Raw genomic sequence first — 27,455 nt, 5'->3', positions numbered from 1 at the left:
TTGCGTAAGCGGTTGCGCTCGAAACGGTGCGGTGGAGCGATCAAGTATGCACCTCTGCTACCACCTTAGTTCACTGGTGCAGTTCGCGATGGTCCCACCCCGATCCTAACCGCGCTCTCCATCGCGCCGCTTCGAGCGCTACCGCTTACGCAACTGCACCGTGCTTCAATGTCCCGTTACAACCTGAGTAAGGTCGTTTTGACCCGACCTTACTCAGGTTGTAGCGTTCAGAGGACTCCTTGTTCCCCTTTAAAACCCGTCTGTGTAGGATTAAATCATAAGGTGTTGATTTCATAAGTTCTTAATTTCACAGCATTCGTCTTTTGCAGAATAATTAATGTTCTTTCTAATTCCTCCCAATTATGGTGCGTGAGATTTGATTCCACAACTAAACGGAAGCTATTGCCTTTTTGTTGACTTTGCTGGGATTAGGTTAGTGTTCGGTCGCTATTTTTCTGAGAAGATCAAGGGTAGCAAAAACAGCGGGACCAATTCTCGCAAAGTGATTAAGATAAGCTCTTTTCTTCCAGCACTTCAAGAAGTCGTCTGCCATTTTCCGTGTCTAATGCATTTTCGCTGACCTCTAATTGAAGGCGGTTCGCTGTTGTTTGGACAAACATAGGTGGTGCTCATTATTCGTACGCTTTGTCTTTCAAAATGTACAATCATTTCTTGAATGGCATAAATCTTTCAAACCAGTTAATTTTTATGCAGTCATAAATCAGTCAGTAGTTTCTAGAATCCTATGATTCACTGTGCCTTCCTTTCAATCATACAGTACTATCGAACAAAACAGGAATGTTGCGAAATCGCAGCATTGTGACTCTGCTTCAGAACATTTCAAAACTGCATTCGAGCGACCTTTACCCTATCTCACCGTTGTTGCCTGAAATTCAATTTTCTAGCTCACACACTCCCGCGGCGAACACATTACAGCATTGTTTAGTTGTTTGTTACACGGACACGATGTTGTTTCCTGTCGCCTGTCACCAGCCCTCACGGGTGCGTCGGCGTGGGAACAGTTAAGCTGAGAGAATGGAGAGCATGTTCCGTCCTCAAACTGAAGAGAGAATCTTCTAGAACCTTCAAAATCTCACTGAATTCGTGAATCAGGGGGATTTTAGCAGTTCTATCTCTTAAAAAACTGTTACATCAAGAAAAAAGACCGTTGTGAGTTTTAGTGGATCTGGATGGCTTGGAGAAAGTCAGAACATACCAATAGAAAATCTCACATAAGTAATGATACGTCAGGACAATGAGACTAATCAGATAGGATCAACCGAAAACGAGACTAAGTCTCAGCTACGCGGCCGACACTATTCTTACAACACTAATCCTTATTATTTATACCTTTTCGTGCACCTACTTATGCATTCCATATGAATATAGGGTGATGTGAAACGGCTGTAACTCATACTCATTTTTTTTTATCATGCATATTTTCAACACAACAACCAAGGTGGAAAAGCGAGTGCGATTCGATTCTATGCCCAGGAGATGAGCATAAACTCGTACAAATCTTTGGTAGTCCATCCACTGGAGTGAGTTCCCCGCAGGTGCTACTTTTACTCGACCACAAACAGTGATTAATATTAGTAAAGATGCTCTAGAGATGTAATTTTTTATGGAACTGGTAATGAGATCGTCTTTACAAGAAGACGATTTTGGCGAACCGACTGCTTCCTGGAAGTGTTAGGCAACTATTTAAAAGTGCCACATCTAGCGTCTTTACAACTCCCATCATCAGAAGGTGCGCTTAGAGCCGACAACTATCTTTCAACTGCTTCACTTCACTCTGTAGTAGATAAAAACTTCATTTTCAAGGTTAGTTCACAGTTTATGACTGCTGATTCTGATTTTACTACATGTATTTTGCTCAAAAGGTCGTACTTTCAATAACTTTGTTACTGTGCCTGTTTTCCTATCATTTAAACTAATTCCTCGTTTGTTCTTGACTAACCATCAATGTCAATGTTTTTCCCCTTAGGGACTAGTTGCTGTTCTTGACATTCCTGAGGTGTCCCATCTGACCCATAGGTATGACGCTTTCAAATTTTCCGCCTTCGCGCCAACTCAGACCAGTTGTTTACCAGGTTGTCGATAAGTGTTCGACTAGGCTGAACTTCATAGTTACTGTACCTCTGTAGATCTCAAAAGGTTCGTTTCTTTGTTGATAGTTGCTATTTTCGGCTCAAAATCATTCTTCTCTTAGTTGCTAGTGATTCTAGGTGCATATTTTGAGTTCTCTTAAACTTGAAAAAACAACGTGTTTTAGAAAATAGATTGCATAGTACCCCTTCATTATTCAACCGCCAAACAATCAGTTAGTTCCTTCTTTTTTTGGTTTCTTTTCCTGCATTCCTTATTGCAGAATCGCACACATACTTATTATTCTAAGAATTTGGAATTGGATCTTCTCCAACAAATTTCCACCTCATAAACAGCAACCTTTCAGTGAGTACTTAGCATAAACCCAGGATTGAGGAAAATCCCTAGATTAGAGTCTCCTGAACAGTTTCTGGTTCTTACACATTTTGTGATTTGTCCCAACTATTAGTCAGCAAGGCTACGGAAGGGAAGAGGCGAAACATGAGACACTTTTCTCGTGTTTGGAATAATGGTTCACTAACTTGTAAAAGTATTCCTGAAGTGGTGGGTAGATTTACATAAAAAAAATACCTTTGTGATCTTTGCTCTGTCAGCTGTTCTGTCATTATGAGATCGAGCATCCACGAGTATATCCTAGACTTGCATGTCCCAAAATCCACAGTGCTGCGGTTGGGGCTCGTCTGTATTCTCTTCTACTCCAAACATTTGCACATTTTTACATTTACATTTACAAACAAGCACCTTTTTCTCTTCTCCACATTTGGAGGAAATGTACTGCTTCATATTCTAAGAAAATGATTGTGAGAAAGAATCAGCTGTCCAGAGCGCTCATTCATTCTTCCGCTGCCGCAGGGGTGCTCCTTTCACGCAATGATCCTTGGCCTTCTCTCGCCCGTTGTCGTTTTTAATTCGTTTTACCCTTCCGGCGCCCAGCGAGACGAATTCCCTGTCGTTTGCTCTCGTTGAGAATCTCCAGCACAACGCATGCATCATCAAGATTTCTTTCACTATATGTTCGAACGAAGCAAGAGAAGCAAAGAAAGTACCTTGCCAAGCATGTGGTCTTGCACTTGCCCAATCGTCTTTATCTTTCCGCAAAAGTACTTAGATCCTTGCCCTTTCTATTTGTTTCCCAGGTGACACTGAGACTGGTGCAAAATTGCACTCACCGCCAAATTTCACATTTCCCTCCGCGAGATTATGTGTCAGTCTATGTCTGTTTGCGCAGTCTTTCGTTTGTCCTTTGCACTTTCTCTTTAACCAACGCGACGGCTCTCAGTCTCCGCCGTTAGGCGGTAAGGTTGACATGCTATTTCTCCGTGAGGACGGAAACAGTCATCATCACCTTTGGCGAATTCATGACGCTTCGTCTCGAAACCCGTAAGCTTGTCCGCAATATGCATTGCATTTTAGTTTTTGGTGGTACTTTACTTATCCACATTGCAACATTTGTTTGGCATTGTAATGTTCAGGATTGTGTACAAATATGCACATGCAGTCTTTCAATAAGAGGCACTCATTAAGAGCATGTTATCAAGTTTGTAAGTTAGCGTGAATGTGTTCGCGTTCTTCAGGATTAGTCCCGACTGCTATGTACTCTCTATGGCAGTAATCGGTAAAATATTTTTACACATTTTTCGTTACAGTTCCTTATCATCATTAAGCACTCTAGCCTCTGAGGAAACAGTCCTCTTTTTATTAATGTCATTTCAGATATTTGCTTGCATTTCAATTGCTCTTTAAATGGTTGTTGCTGTATTTGATTGTTTCATGTTTTTATTTAGAAAAAAGTGGACTGTCTCTATACTTTCCAAAAAAATGCCGTTGTTCATCGTGAGACCGTGTGACTTGTGCTAATATTTTTCACAACACTCTCACCAGTTTTCTAATTGTGTTAAGAGTAGTTTTTTTTGGATGCTCTTATTTCGCGCGCTTTCGCGGCAATTTATAATTCTGTTCGTTCGAAGTGAAACGATGATGCAAAATCGATTCAGAATTTGTAACTGAAGCAGACACTCCTTCATCGGAATTGTGCTAGCTGGTCGGATGCTGTTTGCGATGCAGCATTTGTTCTCATCGTAGTCCTTGAGGGTAACAAAATAAAGGACGCATGAGAATCATGCACTGCTCCGGAGCAAGTGCTAGTCCGTGCCTGCATTTTACTCTTGCACCTAAACCTATGAATTGAGTGCCGATTGTGAGAAGTATACATTTGTTCTGTTTCGCGTATGTCTTAAGGTCTTTCTGAATTGATCCATAATGCAGTCCTTGTTTTCCACGACACCCAGTTTCTTTTTTTCTTAAATCTGACTTTGTTCAACATGCTAGGTGGATCTAGGACCCTAGAAGATGCATATGAACGAACTTAAATGTATGTATCTTTCTCTTTCTCTTTCTTCTCTTTCTTTTTCATAAACGGACTGCACTTAGCTCTGTGCAGACGACCGCGACACCTGACCGACACAATCATCCGTGATGAAGTTCATCTTCCGAGCTGATCTTCACTTGTACGAATTAACTTCGCGGCCACAGTATTCCGTGGTCGAAAGATGATGTCGGCGTTCTTGTTCAGCTGCCACATCCGAATCGGGCAAAGACCGTTAGCGGGTAGGGCGTTGACGGACATCGGTGCAAAGACCGCAGCTGTGGCTTGCTGCTATAGCAACAACAAAACGTTATCTTTGAACATTGCACGAGAATATACACAAACGCTCATGGAAGTTCTGCGGGTGGACGTAAACAAGCTGGCGCACAAAGCACACACATGATCGGCAGGGGTTAAGATAGAGATGAATCTTCTATTCCTTCCTCAAAATAGTCGGTTTCTAGCACAGCCTCGTTCAGTTTTTTTTTTCTCATTAGTTTCTTAAATTTTATTCTAAATCACTTGTTTTATGCCTATCTGAAGAGATAGTGATCGTATCATTCATTTCTTGGAGGTCAGACTAGTAGACCATTCCTTTGCAAAGTAACGTAGCCAACAAAGTTTTCGGTGAGGTCTGTATACCACAATAGGTTGAGAGTGCAAAGAAAAAATTTCTTCGTTGTTTTTATATCATCCTTTTTACAGCAGCATTTTTTTCAAACCATTATGAAGCCTATATTAGTTGCTTCCTTCATACAAAGCTCTACAAAGGCCAGATAGCCTAAATACAGTTTGACCCATTAAATTCCAGCGAGTGGAAACATCAAGTGAGAAGATCAATATGCACGTAATATGTAGAGTTTATGTAGTTTGTTATTTTGCTGGCTTTTTTTTTGTGCCGTTTTGTCCTGAATAGCATCTCCTCTTATTCAAAAGCTTATGTAAAGTTAGCTTGAATATTTGGTGCTAATATTACTGCGCCTAAAGTTGAACATTTCTATACTTCAAGTGCAAAGAACAGAAAAATGTGTAGAACCACAAATGTGTCTTTTTCTTCAAAATGTACTCATTCAAAAAAAAAAAAACGGTTCGATGTGTTGGACAATAATTTGAAGTGATGGTGTGAGCGGTGAATGCACAGGATGCTAAGGGCGCTATTTCGGTGGTGACTTGTTTTCTTTCTTCGGCGTGTTGCTCTTTCTTTTCGCTCTAAAAGTGTCGTGCGCATACATGCTAGTTCGTATCCGTTCCTCTATCTTTCATCGGTAACTCTTTTTCGCTTAATGTTGAGTAGGTGATCGTCCAGGCCGCTGAAGGCGTAAGAACTGATCAATCAACCAAAATTCCTAGTTTTCCACAAACGATGAGGTCAACTGTAGCATTTGAGGCGTTATTATGTGAACACATCAACGCTGATTAATTTACCGTTGAGAGTGTGAATGAGTTAGGCTGGAATCCCGTAAATATTTACGCTGAGATCCTACTGTTCTGACCTACGACTTTGTGCACCAATCATTTCCCAGAATTTTCTGTTCTACAGACTTTTGGCTGTCTGCCACAATGTCGGAGAAAAATGACCAGTTCCCATCGGCTTTCCCTGCTTCTAATGGTTTTGTTCCGTCGAAATGGCGCGCCATCGTTTTTGCAGGGTGCAGCGCGGTTTTGTGCAAACGGCCTGCTCAAGAATATATTGTGGACTATGAGGAGAGGCGAGAGTGGAAGCGGCGTCTTTTTACAGCGATTCCTCTCGAAAATGAACCCATCTTTGCACGCACCCTCGGAGATGGCGTTTTCGTCGTGCCAATAGCTGCATTTTTGCTTGATTGCTAGTTTCCGAACGAAGAAATGCAGTCATCTAAAGTTTTGGCATCCTAGACCCTTTTTTGGCAGCTGGCCAACTTCTGACTTGATAATCACAGCTCCAACGACTTGCACGTTATGAGCGGATGCCCCTATGACACTTGAGAGGGGATAATTGCGACATTTGCTGTTTATCTCGTTGACGAGCGCATCATGCTGGAATGGATCACATCGCTCTAGAGTAGCACCTTATACACACTCGCCTTAGACGTATCTCCGATTATAATTTTTTTGTATTTCAAGTACGATTTACCGCTGTCTTTTCTTCTTAGATTTCGTTGTTCATTTTTGCACTTGTTCCAATGGATTTTTATTTTTATGGATGAATGAACAGGAGTGTTGCAAAAGTTATTCTTTCTTATTCCGCATTCATTTTCTGTGAGCTTTTCTCGCGAAAAGATCCGTTACCTCCCTCATTTTGCACTTTTCGATTAAGATTTTCCAAATGAGATCCACTGCAATCAATGAGCAATAGGAGAATGAGAACTTATTCTTGCGTTGTGAACAATTGCTCCCTCGCTATCTGTTTTCTGGTCAGGATCATCCGCAAAAGAAAGTGCATTGCCGTTCACATAAATCTAGTCGCCGAAGTGAGTTGTTAATGCTCGGTGACTCAGACAGAAGATTGCAAAAGAGTGGAACCATTCCGATGACATGTTATGTAGTTTTTTGTCCTTTATGAAAGTTTTGTTGGCATATATATATTATATATATATTTATATATACATAATGCATAAATAAAGATGAGTGGAGTACAAAGTTTTTTTTTCATACAAAGTATTACTAGGTATCAAATGTGTCTTTCAGATCGGGATCTAAGATTTTCAATTTCTTCCATTTATTCCGAAGAAGGCACTCAAAGGCGGTGTCGCTGCCTTGGAGGGGAATAATACTTTCGGTGCAAGACCCGCAGTATCTCCATTTCTCACAACCACAGCTACTGTTATTGACGTTTTCCTGTTGCACGTGTGTAGATTGCCTCGCCACTTCGTTTCCAGTTATCCAGATTATGTCGATTCTGCAGCTTGCGTTGTATCATAACTTTTGCTATTTCATTAATTTATTTTGCAGACCGTGTGCTCCTAGTTTTCTGAGCAAATCAATACCCATTTCGAAGAAACCTCTCCTTCAAAGAATTCTTGAGTGGACTTTTGAGAGTGAACTTCACGGTTCATGTCTTGTGTTGGCGAAATGCCAAATCAATTGTGCAAGACTGGGCAGCTAGACGAGAAGCTGAGGGCGGGAGAGGCGAGACTGGATGCGAGCAAAGACGTTTAGCCTGCTTTCTGTCTCTCGGGCGAGCGCAGCAGAATAGGCGAAGGAGCGGCAAAAAATGCACTCTGTGTGCGCTCGGTTGCTCGGCGACTTGCCAAGTTGGCATTCTGCGCTGGATGCGAATCCAGCGCCTCCGCTTGCTATGTGTTTTGTGCGGTTAGTTCTCTGTTCCACAAATTTTTTGTGGCTGACATTTTTCAAGCTGTCAGCTGTTGTGTCGGAGTGCATAGTGATCGTGATCCTTGTCCATGTCCGTCTTAAATAATTTCCCACTGTCTGCCGTTCTGCATCTCCACGCACCCCTCTTTCTCGTCATTCTCTCCACATTTTTTTCGCATTCCACGGACACCACAATCCCGCATCGCATGCGTAATCGGTCATGCTCAAACATGCTGGCTGTGTATGAGCGCGTCGATGTACGTGTATGGATGGGTCTTATTACGAAGGCCTATTTTCTACCGTATGCTGCTGCCCTTTCCAGCGTTTTTTTTTTTCTTCAAATGCTGGTTTGCTGCTATCCGAAACACCAGCATATTGGTTTATGCAAAAAACAACGTACGGGTGGCAACGAATGCTCCATTGTTGTTCCTTTTTGTTGGTAATTCTTTCCAAAATGGGGGAAAATGGTTTGCAGTCAACCTACTCAGTTCTAATATACCTTAAATAATTATTATTTCCTTGTACCGGAGCAAAATTGTGAGTGTATAGTGTGCATTTTAATGACCGCTTAACCAGCCCCTCCATTCTTTGATCATAAGGCAACAGCATATTCTTCTTGTTGCGCAAACTTGCGGAGAAGCAAGGTTTCAGCGGTTGGTTACGAGCCAATATCTTTCCGAAATGTGTTCGGGGATTTCTTTGGAAAAAAACGATTTCTTGGGTGCGTTTTTGCACTAGTGATGAGAAGTTGTTAAATCGCTCCATAAACAGGTGTGCTGCATAGAATTGCGGATCAATTGCTTTTTGTTGCGCTTATTAATATGCAGATGGAAGCTGATATTGTTCTCCGCAATCTTATCTGAGTTGAATCTTATCGTCTACATTGTTGACATAATTAGTTTTCTGATTACTTCAGAATTGCTTAGGATATTTAAACTTGAAATTGTACGCGATACTCTTTCAAACCAAGTTTAATTAACTTGATTAATTAAGTTGACCTGAGAACAAAAAAGCCTGCTACATAAACTCCAAAATTCGTTTCCTACTTTGTCGCCGCTCATGTGATCTCAACCTTTAGCCCGTTTACATTTGCACTGTCTGTATTCCGACAATACTAGTTTCTTGTACTTTGGGGGAACTTTTTTCCACTTTTATTTTTTCTAATTCTGTTCTATTTGGATTCGTTTTGATGTCATAATTTATGCATGAAACACTTGAACATAGCGGTGCTATGAGGATTACCTGACCTACAGAAATGGATCGTACCCGATAATTAATGTATTATTCATGGCTAGGTCAAGCAGGATTCTCTTGTTATTCATATTGAAGCATTAAATCCATGAAAGTAGCTGCGATATTTGCTGCGGACTATCTAGTAAGTTCAATAAACTATAATAAGCAGTTAGTAAGTACAGAATTCTACATTTACTCCGTTCAGTTAATGACCTCATTGTTACTTTGTGGTCGACAGTGTTTGAGTTTTCGTTTGGAATACTGAGGATTCACTCGTCTTGTGATCGTAATAACAGTGCTGTAGTTCTGGTCCTTTTTTTCGAGGAGTCCCACTTCTATAACCCTGTTTTCCCGTCGCGTAGTTTGTTCAATGGTTTCTATTTCCGCACTTGTTTTGCTTGCTGCATTTGATCCCTACGCAACCCCTTTTTCACTAACATTCTTGTATTGAAGCCTGCAGAAGCGTAGTCATTTCTTCTCCAAATCATTCTAGGATTTCCTCATGACTTCTCAAACCTGCATTCTAATCCGATGAAGACTGCTGTTGTGGGTGCCCGGAACAGCCGAATCTTACCCACTCTTATCTCTCTCTTACCTACTCCTATCTTAATTATTAGTGATTCTATTATTGTTGCTGGATTTTCGCTGCGTTGAACGATGTATCAAGGACGAAGGTCGACGACTAATTGAGCCGTCGGCTATATTGAACACGTTAAGCTCAGCGCTCAGTTGATATTGCCTCACTCTCCCAACGAATAGCTTGCTGGATTTATTAGGCTTTTTTCGACAGCTGATTACTTTGATGGTGAGCCTAGCGGTGCAGAAATTTGAATCCCATCTAGAAGTAAGGATTAGAACGATGACGACCCGCCGTTGAGCCTTCTAGAGTTTCGCCAAGCGGTCGCCTATGTGCGGGAAATGAAAGGTCATCCATCAAAGGCTAGCATCTTACACATAGCAAAGAGAGCACAATAGATTGAGGCTGCAGATTTTTTTGTGTGACTTTTGCGGATTAGTGTGTTATTACGTACATTAATATTTCCTTCATGTGTGTGTATCTATTTTCCGTAACGAGTTGCCATGCACATTTATTAGTGCCTCGTGATCCCATTAGCATTATGAGCCGGCGGTGTGCACGAAAGTTCATCTCCGGAGCATCTTCAGCTCAGCTCAGCTACTGCATTCTACCGTTTCGGACACAGTACGAATCTTTCTTCTTCTTTTGAAATATTGCTTTTGTTTGCTGTGGAGGTGCTCTCGTTTTAGTAGTGTTTTTTTTTCCTTTCAACGTGAAGTCTCGCTGCTTTGTGTGATAGCGACTGACGCGAATTTTTGAATAATGATCAGAGCAGAAGGATACGCTTCTGCTAATCGTATATCATTTGTTCAAAGAGAAACTCTCGATGAGAGAAAAAGAGAGGTTGCCGAGTCTGGTTTTTGCTTGCTTTTGCTAAAGTCCTTCACTGTTCTTTCAGACATATCCGCTGTTGTCACTGTCAAAATGTTTTGGAATAATTCCTTTCGGATTTATTTCTTCCCTCTTTTTTCTGTCTTTCTATTGAGCTATGTCTATAACCTAAATGTGCTATTCTTTTTAGAAAAGAGACTTTTGACTTTCAGGATCTTCGTGCTCTTTGTAGTGTTTGAAGTTCTTAGCTTCTCCTTCAACTGTACATTATGTACATTATTCTTGAGAATATTTTTCTTCACATTGACATACTCTTCCCTCTACCGGTTATTTACACATTGGAATTTTCTTTAGTAGCTTTTCATAATGTTTATTCCACTTCTCGTTCAGTACCCTTTATTTTCTTGTTGTTTTGCAAACGATTTCGTTAAATTGTTTGCATTTATCTTAAGTGCTGCTTGCTATGCTATTATGATTGTTTTTCCTTTGGGATTTTCCTCTGCGTTGAAACTATCTCAATCCCTTCTATGCACGTGGATAGATTTTCATTTTCAGGGAACCCCGAAGTGTTTTTTCTTCTTGATTTTTGTAGTTATTATTGCGTGCAAAGTCTACTTGGTGGGGCAGCAATTATGCATGGAAATCAGGCTGTCGTGATTCTGCTCTTCCAAAACCTACCTTTGGTAATTCTCTCTCTAAGTAGTTTTAAGCTCGAAGTAGTTTTTCGTTCAATGTTATGTTGAAATCTGTCCAAATATGAAAATTCTTCATCAGATGTCCCCTCTTTTTACCGAGCACCCCTCGTTCCTGCGAAGTTCTTTTCGCAGCAGTGGTGGAGTCGACGTTGGCTTACCGCCAGGGCCAAGGACAGATCAGTTTTTCGTCGCTAGTACACAAACGGCTTTGACGAATGATTGATAGGCACGGTGTATTCAGTAGTCTTATAAGGTGTGAAGAAATATCGTGAATTGTTGTCGTCATGAAGTGGATAATCCAGCGGGAAGTATCGTAGCGATTAAGGTTATACCCAACGCAAAAATGCGGATTTCTGTAGCGCTTCCAATGAAGGAAAACGAACAGCTGCTTTGGTATATTGTAACGTTCGTCACTGGGCAACCTTTCGATATGACGCGGGTCACGTGTGATGGGCTGACCGAATTTGCCGGTAGGCCAGCTTATCAAGACGTCAGACTACATCATTTGTCTCGTGAAGTATGTTGCAAAGTCTCTAGGAGAATTTATTCATACAATAAAAAAGAAATGTTAGGAACACGTTTTGCGTAATTCTGCATTCTTAGAAGGATTCCAATCATGCCAATTTTAAAGTGCCTGGTTTTCTAGCATATGCCAATGTTCCTGTGGCGCGAAAGTGCTCGCTGTTCAAAGCTAGCACTAAAAACATGCACTTCTGAGCTGTACTTCTTCGATTTATCACGCTCGCTGCAAGAAGCCAACAAAAAATGCTGTTATAGCAACAGCACTTGGCTGCAGCAGCAGTTGCTGTCTCTGTTTTACTACTGTGTATATTCTCACGAATTCCTTCTTCTTGGAATAAATGAAGTGGTGCTCAATTGTTGCTTTTGCGATCCTGCAAATACAATAGGGGCTCTGCACGTAGAACTATTGCAGGAACTTCCTCTTGTTCCCTAATTCGTAACAAATCAAATAGATGTGAATTTAGATCGCTTCTCTCTTAAATTTCACAAACCGCTTTTAGTTTTTTATATTTTGAAATTTTAGCTGTTGCATGAACTCGCTGTTGGAATTTTAACTTTTTTTTTGGGCTGTTTTTCTTTTCGTAGCATTCCTAAACTCGCTAACGACTATTCAAGTTAAGAATTGCTGGTCGAGTCGCTGCTAGGTCACTAATTTCAAGTGAGCTATCCCATACAGTAGGATAGCTAATTCTTCGACAGAAGACGAAAAAGACGCGGATTCGCGTCTTTTTCGTCTTTTTTCATAACTCGCTTCAATTTGATCTCAGTTATGAGATCTACACATCAACAGATTCGCGAGCGCGAGCTCTACCGATTGAATGTAAAAACAGTTTTCAAAACCTATCAAGAAAACAGTTTCTGAAAAAAATTACCTGCAGGTACATATTAGCGAGGCTGAGTCCGAGATAATTGCGCCCCAAGGATGTACGATTTTTGACGTGGATATATTTTTCGAAAAGTGAGATCAAAGTTACATATTCGTAATCTACATAATATTACGAACAATTTGATATCTCTCACACCTAGAACTCCATGACTTTGAAGATTTTGTAAATTTGACTAAAGTGACATGTTTGAATCCCAGGAATAATCGACATCGCCAGCTTAAAAATTGTTTTCTTACAAAACATGCAAGAAAACTACTTGTTGTAGGAGGGCCTCGTCTCTTGGTTTTCCAATTCAACAGGATTTTCTGTTTTTTACTGCTAAAGTTACAACTTCGGTATTTCGCATCTTTTGCTCTGATTTTTAACAGTTCATAAATCGCTAACAAACTAGGCTAGCCATCTGTCGTCGCACCACAATAGAGAACAGACTTTGTACTATGAATTTTTCCGATTCATTTTTTAATGTGTTTCAGCTGCGGTCAGTTTTGAACCTGCAAAGATATGGAACGTTTCATGTGTTTTTAGGGAGGGTATTTTTTTGCGATTTATTTGGGGTTTCTTCAAATATCAAGTAGATACGGTTTTTCAGGAGAAAAAGATCTACTGAATAGTGGTAATTTCAAAAAATTCTGTACCATTCGAATTTTCATCACATACCCCTTCAACCTCTATGGGGGATTATTGTCATCCAGGCACACCGACCCACCAGATACCTAAGGACACACATCGAGCTACGGCTGTGTTACCACATTGATTGCCACATTTGAAAAGAACAGAATAACTACAGGAAAGAATGTTCTTTTTACAAAACGAAATTTTTCGAGAATGTCAGCTCCATTTGTGGAAATTGCAAAAAATCTGAAATTAAAATATCTGATAATGAAAACGAAGCTCTGTCTTTCTGAGCTGCTAATCCTTGACGTAATTTTGAATCCATCATTCAGGTAGTTCTTTTCAGATTTTTACGTCACTGATTCTTCTATTTTCTTTGTCATTCGATTGCTCCATAACAGCCGTCGTAGAAAGATTTGTTTGAATATAATTATTTCTCTGACATGATGACTTTACTTTAATTTCAAAGAGAAAAGAATGCAGGTAAAACCAAAAAAATATTAATAAAGAATTGATAAAACAGAAAATTCTGAAGAATATCGTTCTGTGGGTATCATTCTTCTCTGTAGTTATTCTGTTCTTTTCAGATGTAGTAATCAATGCGGTAACACAGCCGTAGCTCGATGTGTGTCCTAAGGTATCTGGTGGGTTGGCGTGCCTGGATGACAATAATCCCCCATAGAGTTTGAAGGAGCATGTGATGAAAATTCGAATGGTACAGAATTTTTTGAAATTACCACTATTCAGTAGATCTTTTTCTCCTGAAAAACCGTATCTACTTGATATTTGAAGAAACCCCAAATAAATCGCAAAAAAATAACCTCCCTAAAAACACACGAAACGTTCCATATCTTTGCAGGTTCAAAACTGACCGCAGCTGAAACACATTAAAAAATGAATCGGAAAAATTCATAGTACAAAGTCTGTTCTCTATTGTGGTGCGACGACAGATGGCTAGCCTAGCTTGTTAGCGATTTATGAACTGTTAAAAATCAGAGCAAAAGATGCGAAATACCGAAGTTGTAACTTTAGCAGTAAAAAACAGAAAATCCTGTCGAATTGGAAAACCAAGAGACGAGGCCCTCCTACAACAAGTAGTTTTCTTGCATGTTTTGTAAGAAAACAATTTTAACGGCGATGTCGATTATTCCGGGCTTCAAACATGTCACTTAGTCAAATTTACAAAATCTTCAAAGTCATGGAGTTCGGGTGTGAGAGATATCAAATTGTCGTAATATTATGTGATTACGAATATAACTTATCTCACTTTCGAAAATATATCCACGTCAAAAACGACATCCTTGGGGCGCAATTATCTCGGACTCAGCCTCCTAATATGTACCTGCAGGTAATTTTTCAGAACTGTTTCTGATAGGTTTGAAAACGGTTTTACATTCAATCGGTAGAGCTCGCGCTCGCAATCGTTGATGTTAGATCTCACAACGAGATCAAATAAGCGAGTTATAAAAACAAAAACGCGGATTCGCGTCTTTTTCGTCTTCTGTCGAAGAATTAACTATCCTACTGTATGGGATAGCTCACTTGAAATTAGTGACCCAGCAGCGACTCGACCAGCAATTCTCAACTTGAATAGTCGTTAGCGAGTTTAGGGATGCTATGAAAAGAAAAACAGCCCAAAAAAAGCTAAAATTCCAACAGCGAGTTCATGCACCATCCTACTGTAGCTATGATTTTGGAAGATATCTTGTGACGTAGTGTACTTGCTGAGGTGGTCACAGTCGAAGCGCAGTATTTGATGATCTTCTGCATTTACTCCAGGAAACCTATTTCTTCCATTCGGAAAAAAAACTGCTCTGTGCTTGTGCAGTTGCAGTTCTGCAGATACAACTTTTTATACAGATTGCTGTGGACGAGGAACAGAAAAAGTTGCTTCTAACTCGAACCTTGTCTGCGATGGAATGACGAAGTACCCTCTTAGGTTTTTATGCTTGCAGAAAAACTACACAGTGACTAACCTAGCCTAAAATACACCGTCTGCATCGCCGTGAATTTGTTTAATTAAGCCCGTAATTGTCACTTCAATAAATATCGCCACGCCGTATTGTACTCGTGTCTGTTTTGCTGCACGAGGGAAATCCTATTCGTTAGCTGTGCCTGCCAGACGGGAGAGCTTTCCCCGCGTGTATATGTTAGGTGCAAAATAAATTTGATTCAGAAGATGTTTTCTGAGCACATGCAAACTTTAAAGCTCCAAATTCCACGTGAATATGTCCCCTGATAATTTATTGTTCTTTAGAAGAAACGAAAAATCAGCACTAATTTACAAACTAACACAAAAATTCCATGTACTTTCCTCTATTTCTGTGTTATTTTTTTAATTTCTGCTATTTGGTAGGAACTAGAGTTTGAGAACTTTGCTTTGAATTTCTTTTAATCTCAGCTTGAAATTCCTAGCTGTGCAATTAGTGAAAGAATTGTTGAAGAATGCTGCATCGTGAATCCTTTCCCTCCATCTGATGGTAGATCTTTGGATGCTGAGAAGTTATAAGTTCCTTATTCTAGAACGTTGAACCATAAATGAAAAAACGTTTCGGTTTTTGTTAACATGAAGAACACCAGAGAACATTTTGGTGGTTGCTCAGACGGGGAAAGGTCCTGTTAAGGGTATAAGCGAGAGTGTTGTGTCTTGGATTTTAGCCTAAAGGTTATGTCAGGATCATCACGTCAAAGGTTATCATATTTCATTCATTCGGTCCACTCAGCCGTTTCTTAAAGGTTTGAATCATGGAGTTGTAACTTAACGATTTAGTCTGTGTTCTCATCCAAAAAGAGTAAATAAGGGTTAGTGGAGACAAATACCATATCCAATTTTTATGTGTGTCATTAATATTCCATACTGTAGGGGCGGTGGTGAGCCTCTCTCCTCTTTAGTTGATCAGTAACCACATTCGTCATTAGGTCTACGGTGATAACGGTGTTGTAGCGCCTTATCACCGTAAACGCAATGACTGATGTGGCGCACACTAATTTTAACTTTATGGATCTCAAGATCCGTGGCCATAAATTAGTGGGATTGGTTCGGAATTAAGTAAACTAGAGCTTATTTACGTGCCTGTTTACCTTGGGTGCACTGAGTAGAGCTCTTATATAGCTCTACAAAGTTACCCAATTTCCACGTGTTCGGTAACGATCCCTACAATCGTTTTTCCTGCCCTTCCTGGTGAATAAGAGACGCATACTCAAAGAAGACCCCTCAAGGAAGTCCACCCCTTGTCACTTTTCAACGCTAATAAATTACGAGCGGTTTCTGCTTCCGTACTTCCGTCGAAGTTATGCTGTTCTCCAAGTTCACCGTTGTATGTGGCGTAGTCACTCCCTTGTCTCTGTCTACTTGCACTTCCTCTTTGTCCTCCGTCATTTGCAGTTCTTCGTCTTCACTTCTTTGGCAAGTCCGTCTCGCATAGATAACGACGTCGCCGCCAGTGTCAGTTGTAGTTGAGTGCCGCTCGACGCTAATTAATAGGACGCGAAATGATAAGGAAACATTGCTAGATATCAGTGAATGGTTGCATTTCGCAACGGATCAATCTCCATGAGAACTTTTGCAAAAGTACGATTTTGTTGATAGCGGACGCCATTGAGGAAGGGGAAGTATTGAAATGAAAAAGCTTTGTAATTTTCGTGAAGGTTCGATAAAGTATATAAGTGCATGCTGTACTCGTCAACGGCTCGATCATTTAAGGACTAAGCACTAAACCGAACGTGATTATATCTTAAAAAAACTACTAAACGAGAAATGTTCCTGAGGTGAACTTAATCCACAACTCTTTGATCAGTCTTGGTGTCAAAGTCTTATTCACTTTTGAAAGATGGATCAGCTATTCCGGTGATTGGTAGGTGTTAGCGGTGTGCTAGGCGAAAGCTTGAACGTCCCCTGTATGGTATGAAATCAAGAAGTGGATGAAGTTCACTTCAGAGGCCTTTCATGTTCAGTTGTTTTTTCTATAAAGATAGAATTACGTTCAGTTTATTGCCTAGATCTTAAATAGTCGTAATTGTGTAACTGCAATAGTCACCTAGGTGCAGGATCTTTTTTTTTCAATTTGGTAGTTTGAGAGCTAGTCAGTTAGCGAACATTGTTCTTATCCTAGATTTTGACCGCAACGTTTCACTTACTTGATTTCCTGAATTCCCAGTACTGTGGGCTGATTACTATTTGTAGAAATATAGCGGAATAAAAATCCTTTTTGCCTGCTGGTGTACCTGCATTTCAGAATCAGAATTTCTTCTCGTTTCGTCGATTTTCGCGGTCAGATGCTGGTAATTAAGGAAGGGGGAACAGCTGAATTGAAATTCATCCACCACCTGCCCAGACCAGCCGTCCTTGACTCCTCCTCTTTGGAGAGAAAACGGTTCCAGAGAACCTTTTTCTGCTGCAGTATTATTCACACTCAGAAGAAATGCTGTGGTCCCGTTTGCTTTGAAAATAAAAGCTTAATCAGCTACGGCTAATCAGTTACGTACTACATAGAAAGTGCCATGGAAACCTCCACTTTGCCCTTCTATCTCAACCTTTTGTTGAGATAGAAGGGCAAAGTGGAGGTTTCCATGGGAAGTCATAACGAGAATCGGCAAACTTTTCGCTGCATTAACTTCGATGTTCTCCGTGTATTTTCTGCTGCTTAAACGCAAAGATTATCAAAAAAAAAAGCTGGGAAAAAAGTACTCTCGATGCATTTGCTGCACTTTTTTTCACCAACCATCTTCCTGGAAAAACCTACCGCAAATGGAAGTGGAGTGTTTTCTGTCGGAATTCGAGGGCGATTATTATGCAGTGCATATTATTAGCGAATTCGCACATACAGTTCACTCTCTGCTGCTCTGTGCACTCTTCTGCTTCGGTATATTCCAATCCTTCGTTTTTCTACCTCTCATCTGGCACTCTCTTTTTCTCTTCACGTTTCAATATCGCTAACCCGATCTGGAGCGTATGCGTGTTATCATTACGGCAATGTAAATGAACACGACCAACGACACAAACTATCTCTCTTCGTCGCTTATTGTCTCTAATTTTTCGACATCACTCTTCATCTCTGCATCATCTATCTGCGTATCCTCTCTCGTATCGTTGCTGTATCACCTCAGCAGGTTCTTCTCCGGACAACGACCTTCATCGTCGTGATCACCGGGCACGCTTGTTCCCTTAGCATAATATTCCATTTTCTTTCGTCACGAATTAGTCTTTTTCCCGCAGATGAGTTTATGTACTGTGTTTTAGTGGCAATTGCTTGTCCTAGTTCAAAAATATCCATGTCTATCACACAAAGTGCCTTGGAATGCACTTAGCTCAGTATGCAGCTCTCTCGGAATCTCCACGGTACATTGCTTAATTTTTTGTGTTCCGCAACATGCAAGTTCATAAGCTGGAAAAAAGTCTTCTTAGCAGGTCGCACGTGCCAGCATGAAGAATATCCCATTGTTGCGAAGAAATTTTCACCACCCACATATAATTATTATTGGAGAAAACTCGTTTTTCGCTGTGTTTCATACTTTTACGTACTATTTCACCTGCGTACCATCTTTTACGAGCCATAATCGGGTGCTGGGCGAGTTCAGGCGCGCAGCGCATCCCGCTGGTATATCCTTCATTTATGTTTGGCTTTACTTCACATCACATATTCCTTCAATGTTCTGAGGACCTTTGTTAGATCAGTCTAGTCGACTTGATTGCTCGCTTTTATATGTTTTTTTTTTTACTTCCTCTATGCTTCGCTGGGTAGGCTGTGTAGGTGAATTTTTCCCACGTTTTAGGTGGTTCCGGTAGACCGTCTCATACGTCTAGTTTCGAACAGAAATTGCCACACTAGTGCCAGTTAGTATCCAGAGTTACTTCCCAGTTTTTTTTTCGTTTTTAGTTTCTCTCAATAGGTTATTGAGATTCCAAATGAACCTGTAATTTTCGGGAAACTAGAAAATTTGCGAGCATACCATTTTATTAAAGTTGTCCTCAAGTTAGGGAACCAGAAAACCATACGACTTTTCTTATTCCCCTCATAATTCTTTGAGTCATAGATCAAAATAGTAGATCAGATCAAAGAAGTAGATTGAGAAGAAGTATTGCTTACGTGAATATAAGCAGGCGGGAAGGTAATGTTCCAAAAGTCATGCGTCGATTTCCGTATCTTCGTACAAGTGAGCCTACATGGTTGTAAACCTGCATTGTATGAAGTTTTTATAGTAAGCAGTATATATTTTGTTTCGGTGGTGTACTCAAGATCGCGAAGTTATGTCTTATCGAGACTCAGTTATATTTAAGTTTGACTAGCATTACTCCAACATAAAAAAAATGTTTTTGATCATAGAGAACTCTTTGATTTCTACGAAGTACCAGCTGTGCTGGAGTACCTTCCCATTGCTTTATAGTGTTTTTATAGGGTGTGGAGTTTAAGGAGGAGATTTGTTTCTTTTCTCGAGAAAAGCAGAACTTGTCCGAAATTAATCATCAAGCAATGTGGTGCTGATGGGATATTTCTCATCTCGTGATAAGGTTGTAAAGGGTCCGTGCTGCTGATTTTCGGAGGTCAGATAACCGTAGCCGAATGTTTACGGCCGTGATCTGAGCGGTCACATGAACTAGCGAAGCTCCGCGATAGACGATCAGTAATCAGAAGCATTGGTACGTTGACACACTGCTGCGTCGACCGACATGGTATTTTGCCAGAGATCGGCGCTAGATTATTCAGCGGTATTTGAAACACCTAGTGAATCAGACTAGCTGGACAGGTTCATGTAGAGGGGATACTTGGGAGCTCCACTGAGAGGATGAACAATAAATTTCTCAGAAAACTCGGCGTGATACATTGATGAGTGATGGTTATTGTAGAAAGGCATGCTTGATGCAGAAATCCGTAATGTAATCTCTCTCCCTATTCACTCTTTTCACTCTGCTCTCGCAGAAGCATACCACTACTATTTTCGTTGAGAGGTCGAAATCTCCTTCTTGTCACTTCTCAAGACTATTTTTTTTTATGAAGAATCAAAATACGACTGGAAAAGTTATTCATCAAGTTCACTTTGACAAAGAGTTTATATACAGTGACAGTCAGTGGTCTATTTGCCGTAACGACAGGAATTTGGTGCTGATCTTTGCACTGACACAATCTTTCATACGAAGTAACAACAATGCAAAAATACGCGAAAGCATGGACTTTCGACTTCGTGACACATTGCTATTGAACGAGTGACAAACAACATAGACAGTATATGTAACTACAGGAGAAAGTAAATGTCATTATGATTAGAGCACGTTTTGGCGTCAAGATGGACGCTTAGCAGTTTCTTTTAGCTCTTTTGTGCTGGCAAATCTACTTTTTCAGAAGCATTACAGTATTTTCAGTACGTATCGCATATGCGTATCGTATATGTATCTCAGCGTTTCGATTCGCGGCAAAACAAGGGACTTACGAGAGACACGGAGTGATTCACTACCGCAATTGTGGCCCACATCACCACTCCTTCTCTTACTTCTCCAGCCAGCCGCCGCCCTCGTACAGTCCAACGAGATGGCAGTAGCAATGGCACTTTTATGGCCTCGCTCTCGTTCCGTTTTGATTTCATGCCGCGTCGTTGCTGTCGCACCCGCGCATTTTTTCTACACCACCTTCGTCGACAGCGCACACAACCATGACCTTCGCGAGGGTTTTGCTGCTGAACGCGATTGGAATTTCGAAATTCCATTTTCGATAAGACATTTCTTAGTTGTTTTGCGTAAATACGTAACGCCATCTCATCACCCGGACTTTAGGTGGCTGTTAAAATTTTTTTAAATTAATTTTTTTTTCGCGGGAATCCGGTGTAACCATCACCATTGTTGTGTTGTACAAACCGTTGTTGACTTAATCTTTGAAGCAAATCTTTTGGCGTTTTCAGGGTGCGCTGTATTGGCGCTCTGATATGTTTTCACCAAGTTGTATTGTTCAGTTACGATAGAAATATGTTGTTTTGTGCTGTCGTGGTTGGACTTGTTTTGTATTTCGTGTTTTGTGAATAGTTATTACAATGTAAAACATTTCATTACATGGTGAACATTTACTAATACGTTACGTAACTGCCACGTTCCCACGAAATTCAGTTTTTATTGATTTGTGGAGTTCCTCGTATTTTTTGTCTGCATACTTTTCTAGTTTGTAGGAAGTTGGTAACTCAACAAGTTCCGAAAAAAAGTATGCGTATGAAATCGCGATACATTCGTGTTTTAAGCTTCATTATCAATTAAATTTCAGTACTGGTGTGCTTGTTGCGTTCAAGTGGGAGAATAATATCTTCTAAAGTTACAGAGAGCCCGCTCGTTTTCTCTTTGCATACTGGATTTTTTTGCCAGCAAAGGTGGACAACTAAGTTCTCAAGGTTATGGATTCTCACAACTCATCTTTTTTGTGTTTTGCTTTTCTTTTACTAGCGCTGAAGTTTTGCCAGTTCCTTCATTTTCGTACTATTCTGAATAGGCTTCAATTTCGGTAGGCACTTCTATACTTGGAGGTGGTTATTACCTCGTATTATTGCACATATCCAGACGTTCAAGTGAGGAAAACAGAAAAACTGACTCTCAACCAACTGCTGAATTTCCCCTCTTATCTTTCGTTCGTGAAATGAGTGAGAAGCACTATTTTAGTTTTTTTTTTTCGTTGTCGTTGCATTGACGAAACGTCCATCAGATAGAGTACAGTCTTGTATTGCGTAATTTTGCGCAACCACCGCCTCTCGCTTGAACTTCCCCGGCAAATGAGTGAACACAGCTTACGTCAACTTTACGAGCCAGAAAAAGGAGTCAGTTTTCTTTTTTTCAGTCACAAAAATACTGTATTTGCTTGCCAAGTCGAAGTGGTTACATCAGTGAAACAGTCATGACCTGGCGTTGGCGATAATCCAACGTTATAAACTCAGCTGACGCATTCGCTATTCGGGGAAATGAGCCATTTCATTCGTGGCGTTGATCACAAGGTCGAGCGAGCCAACTGACTGGCATCGTTCGACACTAGCCACTTGCTGATCAGAGATCGGATGCGTTAGATTACAAACGATGGTAGATACGGATTACGGTAAAGATCAGAACACGTGCTCTTATGACATGCTAGGGGACGCAATTGTTTTCGAGAATCACGTGAATTGTTTCATGTGTTTGTTTCTGGGATGACTAAAGGTCGCTGCGAATTGCACAATCGGCGCATGAGAGTCATGGGAGTTGTTTTTGGGATATAATGGAGTTTTTAGAAGAAATCATTTCTTGATACCATAACAATGTGGTTAGACGTAATATCAGACGTCGATTGCATCCGACTTCTAATTACATTGTAACGCTTCATTTTCTGATTGTGTTGGGCGTGTTATGAGAAAACTTCTTAATGGTCACTTCCTAAGAGGGCCGAGAAAATCTTAGAATTTCGCGAAAATAAGTACCCATACCGCATTGAAGCTTTCTTTGAGTTTCAGTGTGGATGCACTCCCAGCTTTTCACTGCTCTTTTTCGCTACTGATTTCCCTTTCTTTTCTGTGAATTCCATCCAATCAACGATTTAAATACACATGCGATAAAAAATTGTCTTCAATAAATCCGAATATGCAGAAGTTTATATGAATCTGTAGAGGTTAATTGTTCTAGATTCGGCTAGCAAACCTCTAGTGGATTTCCAATTGAATCTGGGAGAGATCCCAGCTATTGCGGATAAAAGCTACATCTCGAAATCGTTGTGGTAGTTAACGAGCTTGGAAATCTATCGTTTTTTGCCCTGCATAACCCTCTAAAAATCGTTTTGCATTGTGTTAAGAGAGGACCAATATTGAATGAGGAAATACAGCTTCCACGAAGAAATTCTTTTCCTCTGTAGATTTGCTCCTAACCTTCTTTTCTACAGTGCCCGCATTTTACTGCAAAACCGTGTCTGTACAAATCGCTTGACTCTTCTCCCACCAAACAAGTAAAAGCGTTCATTTTGCATGACAGAAGAGAAAGATTCGTCATCGGCTATCAACTGCGACACTGAGTCATCGCTATTGATTCTTAGAAAGTTCCATTTAGAAGCTCGCTGAATTGAACTTTGTTGTTGAACCGTGTGATAGACTTGCAACGATACATTCCCAATATTTTCTTGCTTTTGTTGGTCGTTTTACTTGTTCTATTTACCATCTATCCTTATCGCTTAGCTTCCGATTCTTTACAATTCGGCCATTTTTTCTCCATAATCCATAATCTTACTTATGTTCAGCGTGATTTCGAAACTTTCCATCCTCTAAGGAACTTCCCGGTCTTGGTCCCTGCCGATGTTTTGAGATGTTTTGTTCGGATTCAATTAGTGCAGATTGGGCGAAGTGAGATAGTTGCGTAACTCTCGCTATTTCTGAAATTAACCAAGAGCGGGCGTGGCGCCGTCGGTAAGAGGTTCCGCCGCCTGCGCGGTCGATCGGAGGTTCGAATCCGTCCTAGTGCTCACCAAGCCTTTTGCCTCTCCGTGGTCGACAAATTGGTGGCAGATTTGTCTAGGATCATAACATTGTATACGCCAGTCACACATTCGTAAACCTCAAACGATTTTGAGTTGAAATGAACGTGGTGACGCATCCCAAGCGGGTTGATTAACGCCATACACTATCCTTTAACCAGGAAAATCTCTACCTTATATGAATAGGAATGTGGTTTGTGTGCAGTAGCTTGATAAGAATGCTACATAAGGAGTACATAAACTTTTAGATTTTGGAGCAGATCTTTCGATAAAAGTTTCACGGTGTTCTCGTTTGGCTCAAGCAAATTCTGTGTATTTTTTAGATCATGCTACTTCCTATGGTGTGTTAAAAGTGTTCCGAAATGTTTGTCGCTACTTACAGGCATACTGGTTCAGATGACAGTCGTCCTGTATAGATAGCAGCCAAGCGGAAAAAAGAAAAATAGTAACTTCTTCGTCTGAATCAGCACATCTCAATGCAGGCCCAAACACCATTACGATATTCTGACTCAGACCAAGAAATGAACGCCGTTGCCAGGAGAGGGAAGTGTTGTTCCCATTTGCCGAGTCCTGACTTTCATCCTCTGAGAAGCAGCCTCCTTCCAGCCACTGCTTTCATCGTTGTTTCCTGTGGTTCTTGGCCCATTTATTTTCCTTGGTATGCGTTTCTGCTTACTCAGTGTTCCAAAATGTGTTCAAAGAGAAATTTTTTTACAAGTTTTCTTTGCGCTGTTCTTAAAGCTTTTGAATTCCGGCTTTAGAAGACTACCAAGGGGACTTTGCATGATGCAATGTGCAGCAGCGCATATTCCCCTTTCATGCCAGTTGGTGGATCGAATTCCAATGAGCATACAAACATAACATGTGCATAAATGTAACAAACAATGTATTTGTCGAATGTTGTTTCTGTGTTGCTAAGGCTCGCAGCAAACCACGCGTTCTGCCTAAGAACAGAGCGCATTGTCCTTTTTCCCGCACTACGTTTTATGATTTATGCTTCTCGAACTGCGCTTTATGATAGTATATATGCACACATGGACACCTTCGTGCTTATTAGACCATCTAGTGGGACGTCTTCGAGGAAAATTGCTGTTCCCATTAATAGACTAAGGCGAAGACTAACCGACATTGTTTGCAAATACTTGGCAATTCGCGTAAATGAGATTCTTCTAGTGATTTTTGTTTCGTTAACATTCATTCTGTTTATTGCATAACCATTTAACGATAGGACATAAGGATTCCCCAGGTTTTCCCTAGCTTTTTCCCTAGATTCCGTCGCTGCAGAATGTTGTCAACACATGCATTTTGTAGATGTGCATATTTACAAGAGTTTCACGGTACGAAAGGGTGAAAAGGACTTGAAGCTCGCTGCAGTTCGTAACCGGCTGCGGCCGGAGAGGGCGTGGTGGACCCAGCGGCTGTGGTCGAGGTGAGACCATCGCGAACTTTAGCGATGGGTGGTACTGGGGTTCTCCTCGACCTTAACCGCTACGCTTCCACTCGAGCACCGCATCGAGCGCAGTCGCTTACGCAATTGCACTGAGCTTCATGTCGTTTTGACCCGACTATAGCACTAGCGACATGAACGACCTTCGCCCTTGCAGTTAACGAGTGAGCAGCTGAGTTCGTCGCATTGTTCCGTTTGCAAGACAGAAAAATAGAAAACAACGTTTCTAAGAGCAATTGACCAGTGCAGCGCAGCCGCATGCACTTTGTGCCAATAAACCGCTGCAAGCAAGGAAGGTTCCATGCATTTTCGAAATAGAGGATTGCGTAGCTGGTAGAACCGCCAACTGCTTGAAACAGAACACCATCGTTCTCGTCATCGTATGACTACTTTCTTTCCGTCCACAGCTTACTACGCGGTCTTATGTTCGGAGCGAAGAACGCTTACTCAGAAATACTAGATTGTGGGTTATTCTCCGCAATGGGCAGCATAGTGCTCGATGGTACAAACGTCTGCTAGCTTGTCTCACCAAACTCAACCATGCTGCCAGTTGTGAACTTATATGTTGTCTTTTTATCCTCACTTTCTTTGTCTATTTCGAAAGCGTTTAAAATAGAAGATTGGATTCGTATTTCTCAGATATGTTAAAGAGAATCGTCTTCTCTTAGGCATGGTAAAGTTTAAAGTCAATGTGAAATATTTACCATGGCGAAGAGAAAACGAGTCTAAAATTCTAATTTTCTGGGTCAAAACATGCTCTGACACTTTTTGTTCTGGCTACTACTGCACTACATTCCATAACTCGGTTTTCTATGAAATAACCGGATATGTGCAATTTTCATTTCGTATTGCATTTACATATCCTTCCTAGATGCAACGCAAATTTGTTTGCGTTGGATGTCGAGTGCACTGAAATCGTTCATGCGCCGACTGTTTGCACCGAATTCGTATTCGCCAAACCCTCGGTCAAGCTTTTCAGGTAGTCGACACTGACTCCACATCACTGTTGTGCACTGAGCCTAGTGCAACGGTCAGCTGACAGTGGAACTTAGCACCGTAGCAGCGAGACAAGGCACTGATCAACATCGTTTCGTCATTTCCTCTACATGAAAACGTTACAACGAAAACGAAACCATCGTTTCGCAATGCGTCGACGTGGCAACAGCTAGAGCTGCATTTCATGCTGTCCCTACACATCTAAGTCTTGGACTTTTCCGACTCACTCCGTCGTGCACTCAGGGGTTTCGAAATAGCTGCACAATGTTATTGGCACGAAGCCAAGCCACACTTCGCCATCGATAATTGCCCTTTTCTTAAGCGTACAACCCCGAAAAATGAAAAAGAAAAGGATGACAGTTCCTGCAATTGACATCGGTCTAGTGTGAATGCGCTACTTCACGAACTACTACGTACTCTTCTTTCATCACAGTGTTTCTGTTAGTCATCGCACCCGGGGACGAGATGACAGCGCTGTCTCGCCCGCCCGCCGTCGCCGTCGGAATGGCCTCTTTCGCTGGTTCTCTGCCATTCGGCCGATGATACTTGCCAAGGGCACGTTGCTAGCGATTCTTATATTTATGTGCACATTTCTGAGGTATTACAGGCATACGAAACATGTTTTCTCTTGAAATTGTTGCAGGTGTTTGCGTATGTTTTTTTTTTATAATGTGTTACTATTTGTCGAATTTTGCTTCGTCTGTCAAGCAGTCACGTCCGCAAGTGCGTTGTTGCATTACATTATTGAATTGTGAATTAATATTTAAATCACTTTTGTTTTGACTCGTAGAGATGTCCCTACCTAGATTAAGCTTCTACTCACCTGCACTGCACATCACCACATGCACTCTTATCTACGACAAGAAAATATTGTGCAATTGCTCAAAATCAGTTAGTTATCTGACCAGAAAAACTGGATTGAGTTCAGTTTTGCGTTTGCTACACCGTCACGTTCATGTGTAGTTCTGCACCTTTTTCCATTATGTTTTTAATGCTGTTGCACTATCCTACATATTAGTGTTTACTTCATGTTTTTCTAGTAAAACCTAGGGCTGACTTTTCTGCAAATCTTTGTGTGAATTTGACACGCTAGCATGCCGACCTATGATGTTTTATGTCGTTTTTTTTTTTCCTTAGACTATATTTAGCTTCATATTTAACCTTTTGACCTTTTGTGGTAAAAGTTTATTTCAGTTATTACGTTGTTGGTAGTTCATTGCACTCATTTTCAGCAATTTTTGACTACTTTCAATGATTTGTGTTGTTTACATTTTTGCCAACAATCATCAATTAGTTTGTGTTCCATTTCCGTGACATTTCTTCTCTATTCTCAACGCGCTCACGTACCGTTTTCTTTCCGGTCCTTGCGTTTTCCTTGAAATCTACATTAGGTAGCTCTTTGTCATGTTTTGCTTGTGCCGAGCATCCCT

The 27,455-nt window shown here is 40.8% G+C and overlaps 1 protein-coding gene across 1 annotated transcript in view; it reads left to right on the top strand.

Annotated features, from left to right (window-relative positions):
• Positions 1-3,467: 3,467 nt before the first annotated feature.
• Positions 3,468-27,455, top strand: part of RB195_005368 (uncharacterized protein) — a gene marked incomplete at both ends in the record, with an annotated part of 48,829 nt that continues 24,841 nt past the window's right edge. Inside the window, one exon of the mRNA XM_013436779.2 lies at positions 3,468-3,489. Coding sequence (XP_013292233.2) covers positions 3,468-3,489 — 22 coding nt within the window. The remainder of the gene's footprint in view (positions 3,490-27,455) is intronic.

This window comes from Necator americanus, chromosome I (genome assembly GCF_031761385.1).
Source record: "Necator americanus strain Aroian chromosome I, whole genome shotgun sequence".
NCBI classification, from domain to species: domain Eukaryota; kingdom Metazoa; phylum Nematoda; class Chromadorea; order Rhabditida; family Ancylostomatidae; genus Necator; species Necator americanus.
This window is presented reverse-complemented; position numbering and strand designations above follow the sequence as displayed.